Source organism: Myotis davidii, unplaced genomic scaffold (assembly GCF_000327345.1).
Source record: "Myotis davidii unplaced genomic scaffold, ASM32734v1 scaffold150, whole genome shotgun sequence".
Lineage (NCBI taxonomy): Eukaryota > Metazoa > Chordata > Mammalia > Chiroptera > Vespertilionidae > Myotis > Myotis davidii.
In genome coordinates this window covers 1427834-1444574 of record NW_006283437.1, presented here as the reverse complement: position 1 = coordinate 1444574, position 16741 = coordinate 1427834, and the positions used below count along the sequence as shown (strand labels likewise).

The 16741-nt window shown below is 51.2% G+C and overlaps 2 protein-coding genes across 2 annotated transcripts in view; one reads left to right on the top strand and one right to left on the bottom strand.

The window, feature by feature from the left end:
• EARS2 (glutamyl-tRNA synthetase 2, mitochondrial) overlaps window positions 1–16735 on the bottom strand; it is a 24982-nt gene extending 8247 nt beyond the window's left edge. The window contains exons 1-7 of the mRNA XM_006753614.2: window positions 16591–16735; window positions 13637–13792; window positions 10178–10367; window positions 7710–8182; window positions 6518–6626; window positions 3840–3993; window positions 3602–3732 (exon numbers count right to left, since the gene is read on the bottom strand). Coding sequence (XP_006753677.1) covers window positions 3602–3732; window positions 3840–3993; window positions 6518–6626; window positions 7710–8182; window positions 10178–10367; window positions 13637–13792; window positions 16591–16729 — 1352 coding nt within the window. The 5' untranslated portion in view covers window positions 16730–16735. The remainder of the gene's footprint in view (window positions 1–3601; window positions 3733–3839; window positions 3994–6517; window positions 6627–7709; window positions 8183–10177; window positions 10368–13636; window positions 13793–16590) is intronic.
• Window positions 16728–16741, top strand: part of UBFD1 (ubiquitin family domain containing 1) — an 11814-nt gene continuing 11800 nt past the window's right edge. Inside the window, exon 1 of the mRNA XM_015563868.1 lies at window positions 16728–16733. Coding sequence (XP_015419354.1) covers window positions 16728–16733 — 6 coding nt within the window. The remainder of the gene's footprint in view (window positions 16734–16741) is intronic.

The following is a 16741-nucleotide window of genomic DNA, read 5'->3' as shown; positions in this document are numbered from 1 at the left end:
GGCCTAAGCCAGCAGTTCGTTACCTCCCGAGGGTTCCCAGACTATGAGAAGGCACAAGTGGGGCTAAGGGACACCCCTCCCCCCCGCCAGAGCACAAATTTTTGTGCACCGGGCCTCTAGTCTATAATATATAAAAGCGTAAGCAACTGTTTGACCAGTAGCTATGATGCGCACTGACCACTAGGGGGCAGATGCTCAACACACAGGCATGGAAACATGGAACAGACTGATGAATCTCAGAGGGAAGGGAGGCCGGGGGAGGGTGGGAAGAGATTGACCAAAGATCTTATATGCATACTAGAGGCCCGGTGCATGGATTTGTGCACCAGTGGGGTCCCTCGGCCTGGCCTGCGGGGATCGGGCGGAAACTGGCAGTCCGACATCCCCAAGGGGTCCCAGATTGTGAGATCCTGGTGGTCAGTGTGTGTCATAGCTACCGGTCAAATGGTCACTTAGAGCAAGAGACAAATCCATGCACCAGGCCTCTAGTATTTCAATAAAAAGCAGTTATTAGCCAGTATTATTACACCCAAGAACTCTGAGACTTTGCAAAAGTATCTATAAAGAAACTCAGGACTGGGTTAGATGTAGGCTGGAAATACGGAGCCCTCTAGGAATGATCTGAAACAGCTCCAAGACCGGGCCTGGGGAGACTGTAGGATGTAACACAGAAGAGCAGAGAGGAGGCAATCAGGAGACCACAGCCCCAGCGAGGACCCTGCCACCGACTTGTCACCACCATCCTCTGCCCAGATGGAAGCATGTAAGCACCTAAGCTCCAGGGACCAGCAGTCACTGCCCTTTCCTGGCAGTCCGGCCGAGATCTCCCAAAAGTATGTCTGAGCTCAAGAGGAATCCCTATTGTTAGAGCTGGACTTGCAAAACCTTCCCCCAGTCCTGCTTTGAAGTTAGAGCAAGAGACGGAGGCAGGGTGGGGAGTCTGTCCCACACTGAACAGGGACTGAGGCAGATGGTCCACGACGCCCTCCGACACCACCGGCTCACAACGGGGAACGGACAGCTCCACCCCAGAGGCTGCTCAGTGTGCAGTGCTGCTGGCGCAGGGGACGGGTTCATGAGATATCTGAACAAATAGCCTTTCAGCACAGACATCTCCTACTAACTCCAAAACTTGAGCAACTGAGTTCCAACTGGAGACAGAAGTAATCATTCTTATTGCATCATTAACTGGATTACATGATTGCTGTTATTTATGAAATGGAGGAGATAAAGTATCGAAAATATAAAATGTGGGGGAAAATAGACAATTTCCTCAATGTCACTGCAGGGAGCAACCTGCCAAGGAGCAGGTGAAAGGGACAGGTCCTGGGCAGCCCAGGACACGTGAGAGCTGGCTTGCAGCTTGGCGTGGGCACAGGATTGAGAGATCTGGCAGCTTCCGATCATTTGTGTATCAGCTTTCCTGCCTCAAGGGGGAGCACCAGAGTGCCTCTAAAAACAATGCCTGTGTCAGGATGGGATTTATGACATTACTTCCAGTGAATAACAACCAATGGCCCCTAGAGTGGAATGCCCAAAATTAAGGGAGCATTATTACTAATAATAGCTCTTGGGAACTTATCTTGGCGCTATACTTGCAAACATGTTAATGGTGTCTAGGTAAGGTTACTCATTGCGGCATTGTTTGTAACAGCAAAATCTGGAAGCAATCAAATGTCCATCAGCAGGAGGGTGTTAAATAAATCGTGGCAAAGTGGTATAGTGATGGGGTAGGTGTAGCTGTAGGAAAGAATGAGGATGCTCTCTAAGTACTGGATAGGTCAAAATATATATTAAGTAAAAGGGAAAAAAGACAGAATGGTGTTCTTGTATTGTACCTTTTGTGTAAAAAAAGGGGACGATAAGGATTATTTAGACATAATTAAGACTAGTCGTAACATACAGAGGGTTTTGGAACTGGGCTAAGAGGGGACAAGAATTAAAAACAGGACTCCCTAAATACATACCTTATCATTTCTAGGTTTTAAATCCAGGCTTAAGAGGTTTGAATGTATTAATAACCAAAATGTTAAATTTCAAAATTAAAAAATGATAGGACTAGAGTTGTATATACATATCCTTGAATATAGACAATTCACAAAGGAAACTGCTAAGTGTGGCTGCCTTTCTGTCGGGGGCTGGAGTAGGAGGGAAGACTTAGTTTTTGCTATAAACCCTTTTGTACCATTTGTATTTCTCTTTTTTTAATTTTTACAAAATGTATTGATGTGAGAGATTGACTGATTGATTGATTTAGTTGTTCCACTTATTTTTGCATTCATTGGTTGATTCCTATATGTGCATTAACCAGGGATGGAACCCTCAACCTTGGGGCACTGGGACGATGATCCAACCAACTGAGCTACCTGGCCAGGGATGTACCATTAGTATTTCTTGTCACATGCTTGTATCCCTTTTTGTTGTTGTTAATACTCACCTGAGTATATTTTTCCATTATTTTTTAGAGAGTGGGAAGGGGAAGAGAGAGAGAAAGAGAGAGAGAGAGAAACATTGATGTGAGAGGGACTCATCGATTAGCTGTCTCTTGCCCACAAACAATCAGGACCAGAGAACCTGCAACCCAGGTACGTGCCCCTCACTGGGAACTGAGCCCATGGCCCTTGGTGTGCATGCCGACACTCTAACCACTGAGCACACTGGCCGCGCTAGCTGGATCATTTTAGACAAGTTACTTTTTCGCTTTTGTATGCAGTAACAAAATTTTTAGTTAGGCACATGGTTGCCAAGTAAATAAAGTACATTTTCCAGGCTTCCTTAGGCCTGGCATGGCCTTAAGATAGAGTTCCAGCTAGCGGGATAGCTTTTAAGTCCTTAAGGGGGAGAAATGTCCTGTCTGCCTCCTCTTTCCTTCTTCCTTCTCTGGCTGAATCCTGGATGGTCCGTGAGCCACCGTGGGCCAGAGGGACAGGAATAAAATCTAGGGATGGCAGGACACTGGAGACAAGGGGAAAGCTGTTCACCCCTGGACTGTTAGGTGAAGGGAAGTACACTCGGTAGCGGGAGAGAAACCCGTTCTCCATCTACCAGAGCAGCCAGCATGGAGGAGTGTGGGCAGAGTAAAAAAGATAGAGAAATTGGGCTTTCGTGATGTATTTTTGGGCCATGCATTAGCCTCAAGTCAGCCCTTGTTCTGACCACACAATTACACAGACCAGTCCTTCTTCCCCACGGCTATTTTCCGCCCTTGTCATCGGAAGTGTTCTGGTACTGTTACAGTAAGCAATAGTTTCACCTGCACCTTTCAGGTGAGGAAACGATGCTCAAACAGGTGCAGTAACTTGGTGGAAGTGAAGCCATCTGGGCAGGTGAACTAACTGGGTGAGTAACAGGTGGAGCCAGAATGGAACCCAGGTGGATCCAACCCATGAACCTGAATGCATCATCTCTTCCGGGGAGAGCCTGCGCTCCTCCAGGCTCCCCACCTACCAAGAGCGTTGGTGAGTGATTAGCTCCCCCAAACCTCTCACTGGCCACGGGTTGTGCTGCGAGCCCAACTGCCCAGCCCCGGGGTAAAGGGGGACCCAGGCAGGGGAGGGGGAAAGAGGGTACAGAACCTTGAGGTTGGCCTGTGCGAACTCACCTCAGCACGCGCTTGGCAATCACATCCACCTGCTCTGAGATGGCACCCAGCTGCGTGCGACCCACAGTAGGACGTGTCCACAGGAAGGAGTGTGCTGGGGAGACCAAATCCTGCAAGCGGCAAATGTGACCCTGGAGAAAGAGGCAGCCATTCAGTGCACTGGGGACACGGCTGACACGTTGAAAGGGGAGAAATGGGGGGCTCCGCTCCCTTGGTCTCCCGGAGCTCCCAGCCCCACCTGTCTCAGCAAGATGATCCTCTCCACATAGGCTGGGTCCAGGACAGCCCTGTCTGGCAGCTGGCTCCCAAATGCCTCCTCTACGAGCAGCTGTAGCTTTTCCACCAGCTGGCGCCTCTGGGTCTCATTGCTCACCAGCCGACGAAGGTGCAGCCTGGAGGAAAAGCCAAAGGAGTTCTCTACACTTACAGAAGGAAAGAGACCTGGCCAAGGTCTGAAATAGGTAGCCTGAGGGCCCCAAGCAACCCAGATACATGCTGCTTTTAAAATAGTAGCTAACGTGCCCTAGCCAGTTTGGCTGTGGACTGAAGGGTCTCGGGTTTGATTCTGGTCAAGGGCACATATCTTTTTTTTTTTTAATATATTTTATTGATTTTCCACAGAGAGAAAGGGAGAGAGATAGTTAGAAACATCGATGAGAGAGAAACATCGATCAGCCGCCTCCTGCACATCTCCTACTGGGGATGTGCCCGCAACCCAGGTACATGCCCTTGACCGGAATTGAACCTGGGACCTTTCAGTCCGCAGGCCGACGCTCTATCCACTGAGCCAAACCGGTTTCGGCAAGGGCACATATCTTGACCATACCTTGACAACCATTTCCTTGGTTGCAGGCACGATCCCCAGCCCTGGTCAGGGTGTGTGTGGGAGGCAATCAATGTGTCTTTCTCTGTCTCTCCCCGTCCCTCCCACTCTCCACTCAAAAAAAAAAATCAAAGGGAAAATATCCTCGGGTGAGGATCAATAGCAATCTATACATACAAGCTTAAGTGACAGAAGGACTGAAAGCTGTGACATGCACTGACCACCAGACAGCAGATGCTCAATGCAGGAGCTGCCCCCTGGTGGTCAGTGTGCTCCCACAGCCAACCTCCCGCAGTCCCTACCCCTGGCTCGTCGGCCCAATGCGCTTGATCAGGACTGGGTGAGATGGGCCGTGATGGGACCTGATCGGCCCAATCGCCTGCCAGGCCAAGATACCCCATCTGTACACGAATTCGTGCACTGGCCTCTAGTAAAAAAATAATAGCTAACATTTTTAAACTAGAAAGAGATCACACAAAAATAAGATATTTCTGGCCTTGGCTGGTTATAGCTTTATCCCAATACACCAGCCAAGGTTTCAGGTTCAATCTCTGGTCAGGGCACATAAAAGAATTAACCAATGAATGCATAAATAAGTGGAAAAACAAATTGATGTTTCTCTCTCTCCCCCTCTAAAACAAAAAATCAATCAGTCAATAAAAGAAGAAAAGATTTCTGACTTCTCTTGGCTGCAAAGGGCCCTGGTTCCCCATACCTCAGTTGGACTGAGCAGAGTAGAGGTTGCCCAGTTAACAAAGATTTCCGGTTTGCAGTCCCGGGCACTGATGCAAGGAGTGTACCAGGAGAGTCGGTCCCCCAGTGCTTCAGGGAAGGCGCAGGAGTTGCTGCAACCGTGACTGCAAAGCTGCCTGCTGTGTGCCACCCAGTCCCTTAGACTGGGACATGTCAGCAGTGATGGGAAGGGTAACTGTGTCTGAAGGTTTCTGAGTGATGGACCCTTGACACATGGAGGAGGTGACAGGAGACAGTGCTCCTCCGTGTTGGCAGGTGACATGAGAGACAGTGCTCCTCCGTGTTGGTGGGTGACATGAGAGCCAGTGCTCCTCCGTGTTGGCGGGTGACATGAGACAGTGCTCCGCCGTGTTGGCAGGTGACATGAGACAGTGCTCCTCCGTGTTGGCGGGGGACATGAGAGACAGTGCTCCTCTGTGTTGGTGGGTGACACGAGAGCCAGTGCTCCTCCGTGTTGGCGGGTGACATGAGACAGTGCTCCGCCGTGTTGGCAGGTGACATGAGACAGTGCTCCTCCGTGTTGGCGGGGGACATGAGAGACAGTGCTCCTCTGTGTTGGTGGGTGACACGAGAGCCAGTGCTCCTCCGTGTTGGCGGGTGACATGAGACAGTGCTCCGCCGTGTTGGCAGGTGACATGAGACAGTGCTCCTCCGTGTTGGCGGGGGACATGAGAGACAGTGCTCCTCTGTGTTGGTGGGTGACACGAGAGCCAGTGCTCCTCCGTGTTGGCGGGTGACATGAGACAGTGCTCCGCCGTGTTGGCAGGTGACATGAGACAGTGCTCCTCCGTGTTGGCGGGGGACATGAGAGACAGTGCTCCTCTGTGTTGGTGGGTGACACGAGAGCCAGTGCTCCTCCGTGTTGGCGGGTGACATGAGACAGTGGTCCTCCGTGTTGGCGGGTGACATGAGAGACAGTGCTCCTCCGTGTTGGCCGGGGGAACGGGGTTTAGGAGGCGGGGAGATGTTCTAAAATGAAGACGCCACCCAGGCTTTGGTAGTCAACAGAACCCATACCAGGGGTACACAGGAATAATGGTAATGAGAAAAGGATACCTACCATTGGTCGAGCACTTTCTATGTGCTGGGGGCTGCACAGATACTTTGATGCAACATTGAATTTAACTCTTAAAACAATTGCACAGGGTGGGAACTCTTACTAGCTCCATTTTAGAGGAAACAGGTCTGAAGAGGCGAGGTGACTGCCTGTGGTCACACAGCACTGAACACCTGAGCTCAGTCACAATCAGGTGTATGCGACTCCGGAGCCCACAGGGCCTGTGGGGGCCCATCGTCAGCAAGAAAGCCCTTTCCAGCAGGGCCCTCTAGTCCCCACTCACCTGTTGAATTCTGGGAGCTTCTCCAGGTCTAGCAGGGCTGAGTGGCAGGTGATCCGGGTCAGGTCAAACTGTGCTACGAGCTCTGGCAAGGTCCTGCCCATCTGGTTCTCTGCAAGTGAGGGAAGCCCAGCGCTCAACTCCCTCCGACGTTCAACTCCAAGGGAGGCCGAGTGAGCACTGGGCCCCCCATCCCATTTCCACCAAAGGGACTCAACCTCTAGCTGTTTTTACACCAAGGGCCCAAATGAGCTTTCACTCGCAGAAAGGCTTCTGTCATTAAGGAAAAAAAATGGTGTGAAAAATGGTTTAACCACTCTGCCCTCAGAGACATGAGCTGCAGGGACGGCACCCACTGTCTGGCCATCCTGAGCCCCTGACCCCACTGGTCCGGTGGGATCTGGCACCAGTGCTCTAGGAGCTTCCCATGAGTCCAAGCGCAGCCAGAGTTGAGGGGGCTGTGCGGGGCTGCTTCTCTGAGCAGCAGCTGTCCCACTGGGCATCGTGGGGACTTCAGCCGACAATAACCTGTCACATCCCCTACTAGCTGGGACACTGGCAAATTCCCTAACCTCTGAGACTCCCAAACCGTGGAGATCGTACCTCCCAAGGATATGTTAAGGATTAAATAAGAGCAGAATAAACAATAAGGAGACTGTAATTGCCTCATTATCAGAAATCTCCCCACAAAGAGGTCATCCTAGCCTATTTGGTGCTTCTTGAAGATTTGGGCTCTAAGTCTTGGGCCAAGGATAAGGGCTTAACTTGGGATAAACGATGGTCCCAGTAATACTAGTGATGCTGTTGGAGCAGTACTATAATTGTGAAGATCACAGCAGCTGTCACTTTTGCACCCACTGTGGGAGATACTGTGCTGGGGCCTTAGACTCATGAGCTCAGTGAACCTAACTTATGCCTACGAGGTAGGCACTTAGCCCCGTTTTATAGATGAGGCAACCAAGACTGAGATGGCAAGCTCCCCGAGGGCAGGGATTATGCCTGTCTTTTCACTGTTGGAGCCTCAGTACTGGACAGTGTCCGGCTCAGTAAACATTTGTGGAATGAAAGCATGAACCCGTGCAAGTTGACGCAGCTGGTAGGTGGCACAGCCGGACTGCAGACCAGGTGGGCCTGCACCCAAGTCCTGGCGCCTCACTGCTGTGGTCCCACCGGGAACTCTCAGGTGAGTGGATACCTGGGAACCCTGAGCCACAGTTAGTGATGATGTCGAGCAAGGCGTCTGGTAGGAAGCCGGCAGCAGCAAAACTCTCCAGGAAAATGTCCCCCTGCCTCTTGGACAGCTTACTGCCGTCCCTGTTGAGGAGCAGGGGCAGGTGGGCAAAGCGAGGTGGCGGCCAGCCCAGGGCCTGGTAGAGCAGCAGGTGCTTGGAAGTGGAGACCAGCCACTCCGAGCCACGCAGCACGTGGCTGATGCCCATGTGGTGGTCATCCACCACGCAGGCCAGGTGGTAGGTGGGGAAGCCATCGCTCTTCAGGATGACCGGGTCCCCCTCCACACTGGCCACTTCATGCCGATTCCAGCCGTACACCAAGTCCTGGAAGGCTGGGGCCTCCTCCTCCAGGCGAAAGCGGATAGCAGGCTTGGGGTCCTTGGCCAACTTCTCAGCTACCTGCCTCTGGCTCAGGTTCCGGCACCGATTGTCATACCTGTTGGGAAGTAGAGCGGCATAGTTGCTAACAACACTGATGGTGGGCATGAGCCCTATCTGTGTCTCCGAAGACCATATGATCTTGGGCAAAAAAGGCCATCTTCTGTGGGTGGGTAAGTACAGAGTTTATAATAAAGAAGCAGTTCTGCAGTGGATGTCGTGAACTTATCCAAACATCCGGGCCCTGGTGCCAACGGTTCACTGAAACTGGAGCTTAAGTTATGAGGCCGCCGCTAATGGGAGTGCAGCTAGTGCGGGGCCCCCAGGCAGCACGTCTTGGAAGGTCTCTAACAAAACACACATGTGTGCAAAAGGATGCCTGTCAACATCCTTTGTCACAGCTCTTTCTTTTAAAAACACACACACACATATATTTTTATTGATTTCAGGGAGGAAGGGAGAAGGAGAAAGAGAAACATCACTAATGAGAGAGAATCGTTGACCAGCTGCCTCCTGCACGCCCCACACTGGGGATCGAGCCCGCAACCCAGGCATGTGCCCTGATTGGGAATCGAGCTGTGACCTCCTGGTTCATAGGTTGATGATCAACCACTGAGCCACACTGGCCAGGCACAGCTCTCTTTTGTTTAATCCTCACTCAAGGATATGTTTTTATTGATTTTCAGAGAGAGGGGGAGAGAGGAAGAGAGAGAAAAACATAAACGTAAGAGAGAAACACTGCCGAACCGGTTTGGCTCAGTGGATAGAGCGTCGGCCTACGGACTGAAGGGTCCTGGGTTCGATTCTGGTCAAGGGCATGTACCTTAGTTGCGGGTACATCCCCAGTGGGGGGCGTGCAGGAAGCAGCTGATGATCTCTCTCATCGATGTTTCTAGCTCTCTATCCCTCTCCCTTCTTCTCTGTGGAAAATCAATAAAATATATTTTTTTAAAAAAAAAGGGAGAGAGAGAGAAACATGACTGACTGCCTCCCACACGTGTCCAGATTGGGATTGAACCCACAACCTAGGTATGTGCCCTGAACCCACAACCTTTTGTGTATGCAACCAACTTGGCTAGGGCACAGCTCTCTTTTTTATAACAAATACTACAAACGACATACCAGTAAAGGTTCATTATTAAGGAACTGTTTAAGTAAATGATGGTATATCCATACAATGGAATACCATGTAAGCATAAAAAAAACTGTGGACTAAAAAAACAAAACAAAAAAACTCACAAAACAAAAAGACTGTGGACTGATACAGACTGATCCTTGAGACAAGAAGTCGCACAGTACTCACTGTGCTACCATTTGAAGGGGGAAGAGAAATAACAGGCATGTATCAGCGTACGTACTGATGCCTCTGCAGGAGACACGAGCAAGTCCTAACACCAGCTGTGTCTGGAGAGGACCTGAGTAGGTAGGGTCAGTGTTGGGAGGGAGCTTTGTGCATCTATTTTCCTGAACATGAGAAAATCCTACTTACTAACAAATCAACAAATAACAAATAACAAATCACTAAAGCTACTTGATGTGTTACTCCCTAGGACCGAACGCGGTTGGCAGTTCAGACCTGGCCCCCGTGACCCCCACCTGCTGGTTTCTGTCCTGGTGCCATCCCCTTCCTGTGAGTACGGGCTGGACCTGGTGACGGTCTCCTAATGAACAGGGTACAACCAGTGATGAGCTGTCACTTCCTCGAAAGACTTTGGCCTCTGTCTCACTCGCTTGCTTTCTCCCTGGTCTCTCGGAGGAAAGCCCGGGCTATGCTGTGAGCTGCCGTAGGGAGAGGCCCACGTGGCAAGGAGCAGATGTATCCAGGGAACACCAGGACACCCCGAGGCCTGCCGACAGGAGGGAAACGGAAGCAGATCCTTCGCGAGCTGAGCCTTGGGAGCGACCCTGAGCTAAAGGTCCAGGTGAGCATGCCCAGCGTCCTGACCCATAGAAACTGTGAGCCCGTAAAAGTTTGGGGGTAACTTGTTCTGCAGCAACAGCTAACAAACACACCCGACTTTGGGGAGGCAGCACGACAGGCCGGGGCTCTCACCGGGGTGTCTGGCGGCTCCTCAGGGCCTCCTTCTTCAGCAGCTCCAGCCGCTGTGACGAGCAGAAGCAGGGGTAAGCAGCCCCGGTCTTCAGCAGAGCTTCTGTGGCCTGGGCGTACAGCTCGAGCCGCTGGGACTGCAGGTAGGGCCCCCTGGGGCCTCCGCGGTGTGGGCTCTCGTCAGGGGGGATGCCTGGAGCATGGTGAGAGCAATCGCCAAGTAATAAGATGCACGTGACACAGGCTCTCAGGCACTGCTCTAAGGCCTGGCAAACAGCTTTTAGTCCTCCCGACAACCGCAGATGAAAATTCAGGCACAGAGGTCCCATGCTCAAGGCCACGCAGCCTGGTGGATGAGGAGTCGGGCGGAGGCGTGCTGGCTCCACGTCCACACTCCCAACTGTACTTCCTCTCCATCCACCTTTTCCCTGGGGAGGGGAAGCCCGCCCAGGCCTGGACCAGCCGACTCAGGAGGAAGAGTGTGGTTCAGGGCACAACCCATCAGGCCTGGCTGGACTCCGGGCTTTGTCTGTGCCAGGGACCCAGGTGCCAGAGCACCAGAGTGCTAAGCACCTGCCAGCTGCTTTTCTATTTTGTGATCTTCACTAAGCCTCAGAACCACCCCAGGAAGATGTCATTATCATCCCCATTCACTAACGATAACACGGAGGCACAGAGGGACTTTGTCAGGTAACTTGGCCAAGGATAAGGGGCACAGCTGGATTCACACCCAGGTGAACTGGCCCAGAGTCCATGCTCTTAACCACTCCCTGCACTGCCTCTTTGCATTCCCTTTTCTGAAAAGTGCAGCCGACAGCTTACTGTGCAGAGTGACTGAGAACTAAAAGCATCAGTGGGCCCTGGGCGGTGTGGCTGATGGTTGGGCATTCCATGCACTGAAAGGTTGCTGGTTCGAGTCCCAGTCAGGGCATTCTTGGGCTGTGGGCTTGATGCCTGGTGGGGTGTGCAGGAGGCAGCAAAGTGAATGTTTCTCTCTCTCTCCCTTCCTCTCTCTAAAAATCAATAGAAATATTGTTTTAAAAAGCATCAGTGCTCACAAAGCACATAGCCCTCTAGCAGCTGCACTATAAGCCCTGGGAGGAAATGTGGTCTATTTTCAGCCAAACCCCCAGCCCATGGTCCAGGTGCCTCAGGTCACAGAGGACGTGTTGAACTGTGCACGCTTCCAGGAGGGGGCAGAGGAGACACAGAAGAGTTGAATGATAGCCATTCTGCCCTCAAAAAGCTTTCAAATGCATCAGGAGCAATCCCGCACCCCCGACGTTCACACAAACTCGGGAGGGGACAGGCCGGGTTCAGGCGCACTGGCCAGCAATGAGACCCTGGGCGAGTTGCCGTTCAGGGCCTCCGTGTCCTCATTTGTAAGAGCAACAAACGGTGCCTTCTCCTGAGGCTGGTCACGCGCTTCGTGCGCTGCCTGGTATGTGCCAGGCGCTCAGCCAGCGTTGGCGGTATTAGTATTACGCAGCTCCCTCTCCCACTGGGCCTCCGTTCCTTCATCTGGCAGAAGAGAAGGCTGGGTTAGGTACACCGGGGTCCCTTCCTGATCTACCTGAATGTGTTCAGCGTGTGGAACGCCCAGGGCTTCAGAGTAACTCCACTAGAGGAATTGAAAACGTATGTTCACATAAAGACTAGGACATAAGTGCTCACAGCAGTGACTTATAATAGCCAAAAAGTGGAAAAAAGCCAAACACCCCCCTTCAGGTGAATGGATAGGCAACATGTGGTATTTCTGCACAATGACCGTCCTAAAGAGGAATGAAGTGCTGACATATGCGACCACACAAACTTACACTAAGTAAAAGCCAGTCATCACAGCCACTTACTGTGTAATCCCTCTTATATGAAATGTCCAGAATAGGCAAACCCAGGGACAGGAGCAGATGAGCGGTGCCAGGGGCCGCGGGGGAGGAATAGGTCCTGGGTTTCATGTTGCAGTGACGGAAATGTCTTGGAATTAGAGAGTGGCGATGGCTGCACAACACGGTGACTACACTAAATCACTGAATAGTACATTTTGAAATGGTGAATTTCGTATTATGTGAATTACATGTCAACGCCCCCCCCCCAAAAAAAAACCCCTAAAGAGTGACTTCCTGAAGCAAGCAGTTCCAGGTCAGCCACCCTGGGGTGCTGGGCAGCTGCCCTCTGCCTCACCAAAACGCTAGGGTGGGCGTCATTCACACACGCGTGCTGCACCAGGGGCTCCGCGAGAGCAGACCTGTTCGTCAGCACCCCCTCGTGCCCAGTGCAGAGCCACAGGCGGTGAGCGTTCTCTCAGGCCCTCATGGCAGTCCATCCCCCGCACACCTCATCACTCTGCCGCTCACTGTGCTCGGGCCACGATGGCCTTCGGCTGCTCCTCTAGCCCACCGGGCACTTAGCTTCTGTGGGGCCTTCACATCTGCTATTCACTCTGCTTGGAACACTCTTCCCCTAGGTAACCTCAGGGCTGGCCCTCCCTCTGTGCAAGTCTCTGCTCCAATGTTACCTCCACAGTGAAGACCACCGTGTCCAAACGAGCACCCCTCCCCACGGGTTCCCGCACCTGCACCCTTTCTCCATAGCACTCATCACCACTTAATATCACAGGAATGAATTAATCTGTTTGCCTGTCTCCCCTACTTAGTGGGCACAGAGTCTCTGCTCACTGCTGGAACACTTCCTGGTCACAGTATGTGATCTTGTTGAATGAATGCCCTTTTATTCAGCTAATCTCGACCTAGTATCTGCTATAGCCCTTTATGGCAAAAGACAGAAATGAAATTGGCTTCTGCCCTTTAGGAATCCAGAGTCCAGTTAATTCACCTGAGATTAAAATACACATCTCAAAACAGTCTTGGTATTTTCGTTATTTTTTCTCGGGGAGCTAACTAGTCATGCCTCTCCCAGCAGGTCGGCAACTGCTGACCCAGGGAACACCAACACACGCCCCCTGGTCCTCCCTGAGCATGGCTGTGCTCAGGATTAACGTTCCCACAAGAAAATCGACTTCAGCGGCCAATAAATTTTCTTTTACTCATACAATGTGGTTAAAAGCCCTCAAAAGCCTGAGCTCAGATTTAAAAGTGGGAAATAGTTACTGAAAAACAACAAAACCCTGAAGTTGTGGTTCCTCTTGGAAGGCAGAAGATTTGACAAGCTGGGCCGCATCCCCACTGGGGAACTTGGGCTGGAACTTTCTCCCACTGAGCACAGGTCCAGCTCCCCAGGCCCATCCCACACTCGGCCTATGCCTGCCTGCTCCTAGGAGGACTTGAGATTCCGGGATGAGAACAGGAATCTCAAAACAGCCTGGAGCTTTTCTTCAGGGAGCTTAAGCCTCTGTTCAGGTGGCACTTGCCACCCCAGGTAGCACAAACGCCCCCTCTCTCCAGGAACCCGTTCTCCCTCCTGGGAGCTGGGGGAAGCCTGCAGTCCTTTCCCAGCCAGCCTCACCTGCCCACTCCAGCATGTGCTCAATGTTGTCCGCTGCCCCGGGCACCAGGCGGGTCTGGTCCGTGTCCTCCAGCCGCAGAATGAAGCTCCCTCCGTGCTTCTTGGCAAAGAGGTAGTTGTACAAGGCAGTGCGGAGGCCCCCCAGGTGCAAGAAGCCTGGTGGAAGAGAACAGCTCAGAAGACAAGGAATGTGAGCTGACGAGCCTCAGTCAAGGGGCAAGCAAGCTCTGTTTGTAACAGAATGCCTCAAAGAACATCAAAGCCCAAGAAACCGCTACCTCCGTCCCATCTCTCCAGCTAGCACCTGGACAGTCAGACTGCACAGAGGACAGGGTGATGACTCATTTAGCCCCTCTTTCTGGAACAGGGAGACCACCCAAGTTTGGTAGGTCATTTTGTAAAAAGGCTCCAACTCCCTCCAAATGCAACCATCACCCTACTTTGAGATTTGCCTCAAGGCCACGTTTCACCCAAAGAAGAGGCAGAGGCTGAGCCACTGAAGCCGCTGTCACATGTGCATTTAACTTATGCAAATTCAATGATGTGCTTGGAAAAAATTAATTACAAATTTAAAATACCATAAAATGATATCTTACATACACCCTCAATGCACTGTCATGACTATCCTCATTATACATTTTGAATTTTGTCTACTTGAGATTTTTACATTAAGTGCTAGCTTTAAACTCGAACCAAAAGTAACCTTTGATTCCACATTTCTCTTCACCTGAATTTAAACTCCTAAGATTTTTTTTTAATTAATTTTTTTACAGAGAGGAAGGGAGAGGGATAGAGAGAAACATTGATGAGAGAGAAATATCGATCAGCTGCCTCCTGCACACTCCCTACTGGGGATGTGCCCGCAACAAAGGTACATGCCCTTGACCGGAATCGAACCTGGGACCTTTCAGTCTGCAGGCCGACGCTCTATCCACTGAGCCAAACTGGTTAGGCAACACCCCTAAGATTTTACTTTTCCATCATTCTTGACTGACAGCTTACAAGGAACAATTTCCCCAGGGCTGTCATTTCCCCTTATCCTACCTGCTTAGGTTTAGCCCACGGCCCTGTCTGCACAATGAGCTCACCTGCACCTCCAAGTACAGGAGACAGCACAGCTAGCTCCCTTAGGGTCAGGCAGACTCATTTCAACAGATATGTGTGTGACCTCCAGCTAATTACTGCGAGGCCACCACAAAACCAGCGGTCCCCAAGACAGAAGACAGGGGTCTAGCAGTTAAAAACAAGACCTCCTTTTTTTTTTTTTTTTTTTTTTTTTTTACAGAGAGGAAGGGAGAGGGAGGGAGAGTTAGAAACATCGATGAGAGAGAAACATTGATGAGCTGCCTCCTGCACACCCCCTACTGGGGATGTGCCCGCAACCCAGGTACATGCCCTTGACCAGAATCAAACCTGGGACCCTTGAGTCCGCAGGCCGACACTCTATCCACTGAGCCAAACTGGTTAGGGCAAAGCAAGACCTCTTACAGGTACAGAGACCTGGATTCAAATCCTGCATTCACCATTTACTAGCTGGTACCCCTCCGACTTAATTTGGATGAGCTCCATTTCCTCATCTATGAGAGGGATTAAAAACAAAAAATAGACACCTTCCTGATAGGGTTGCTGTGAGGCCTAAATGCTGACCCAAGAACACCCTTTAGTGAAGTTTAGCTATTGTAATGACCTATGTTGCTTGATAATCCTTTTATCTGCCTGTAGTCCACAGCCTTTGCCATATGGGCTGCTCCTGCAAATCAGCAAGAAAACACTAATAATAACAATCAAAATAGAGGCTACTGTTTATGAAGTGCTTTCTATAAGTACCAGACCTTGCCAAGTGCCTCACTACATTATCTCAAACCCATGAGCTGGGTACTATCACTAGCCCTGTTTGACAGATAAACTCAGAGCCCCTGGGTAATTTCTCCAAGTCACACGGCTCGGAAGAAGTGGCAAAGCCAAAAATATGTACCTAATCTCAGGCTTTGGCTCCCAAACCAGTGCTGGTCTGCAAACTGTTGCAAGGAAGCACAGAAATTGAGAGCAAAATGCTGAGAGCAGCAGTTTGACAGGACAATTTCCTTTTTAATTAAACAAAGTAGGCTCATATTTTGTATGCTTTTTAGGTTTTCGTTTTTCTAGCAATCCACTTATACTAATTTTATAAAAGTACCGATCCGTAATGCTGTAGCTCTGTGCAGCTGGGATCTTGCCACAAAGGCAGCCTTATATACTGACCCTGGGTTTCAGGAGAGGCAGGTTCATTGTGAAGTCAGAGGCAGCCTCGTGAGAAAAGAATTTTGGGAACTGGTGAGTGAAAGGGTTGATCAAGAAACAGGGCTCTACCTCAGCAGGGGCTAACAAGAGAGCTCAGTTCTGGGGACGGGTGGGGAGGCCCTGACACGACTCCACTGGGGTATTCAGTGGGCCCCGAATTCCCGTTGGCTTGCTTAGCTCCAACACTAGCCACTGGGCCTGTGTACCTGCAATTTCCTCTGCTCAGGTTCCTCCTATACACTGCATTCTTGTCATTTGGTTCTGAGCTCAAATGTCACCTCCTCAAGATGTGCTTGAGCATCCTACCTAAACTAACCCGTCACCTCTCCTGCTTCATTTCCCATGTGGCACACGTGACTGCCGCGGCCACCAGAGTAGGGGCCCTACTTTCTAGATGGTCATTGTATCGCAGCGGAACAGTGCCTCGCAGTGTGTACTTAGCACACATTTACTGAATACGTGAAAAAAAGACCGAAAGAGAGGTGCAACCCAATAAACAACGAAATTCTTGGCCACGGGAACAATTTCCGCTCCTGGACCTGTTCCTACCCCTGCAAAATAGGGTCGCGCTGCCCTCCCAGGCTAATCCACCGGAAGGGGTTCGTTGGAAACATTCTGGGGGCGGGCACCGGACGATGGGCTTCGGCCTGCAGCGTCACGTCCCCTAAGATTACCTGTGGGGCTGGGGGCGAACCGCACTCGCACCGCAGCCCCAGAATCAGTGCCCAGGCTGGCCTCACGCCGTCCCAGGGAGCGCCCCAAGACTCCCGGGGGCCTCCCTGGCTGCAGCAGCTTCCTCAAGAGCACCGCCATGTGGGTTCGACT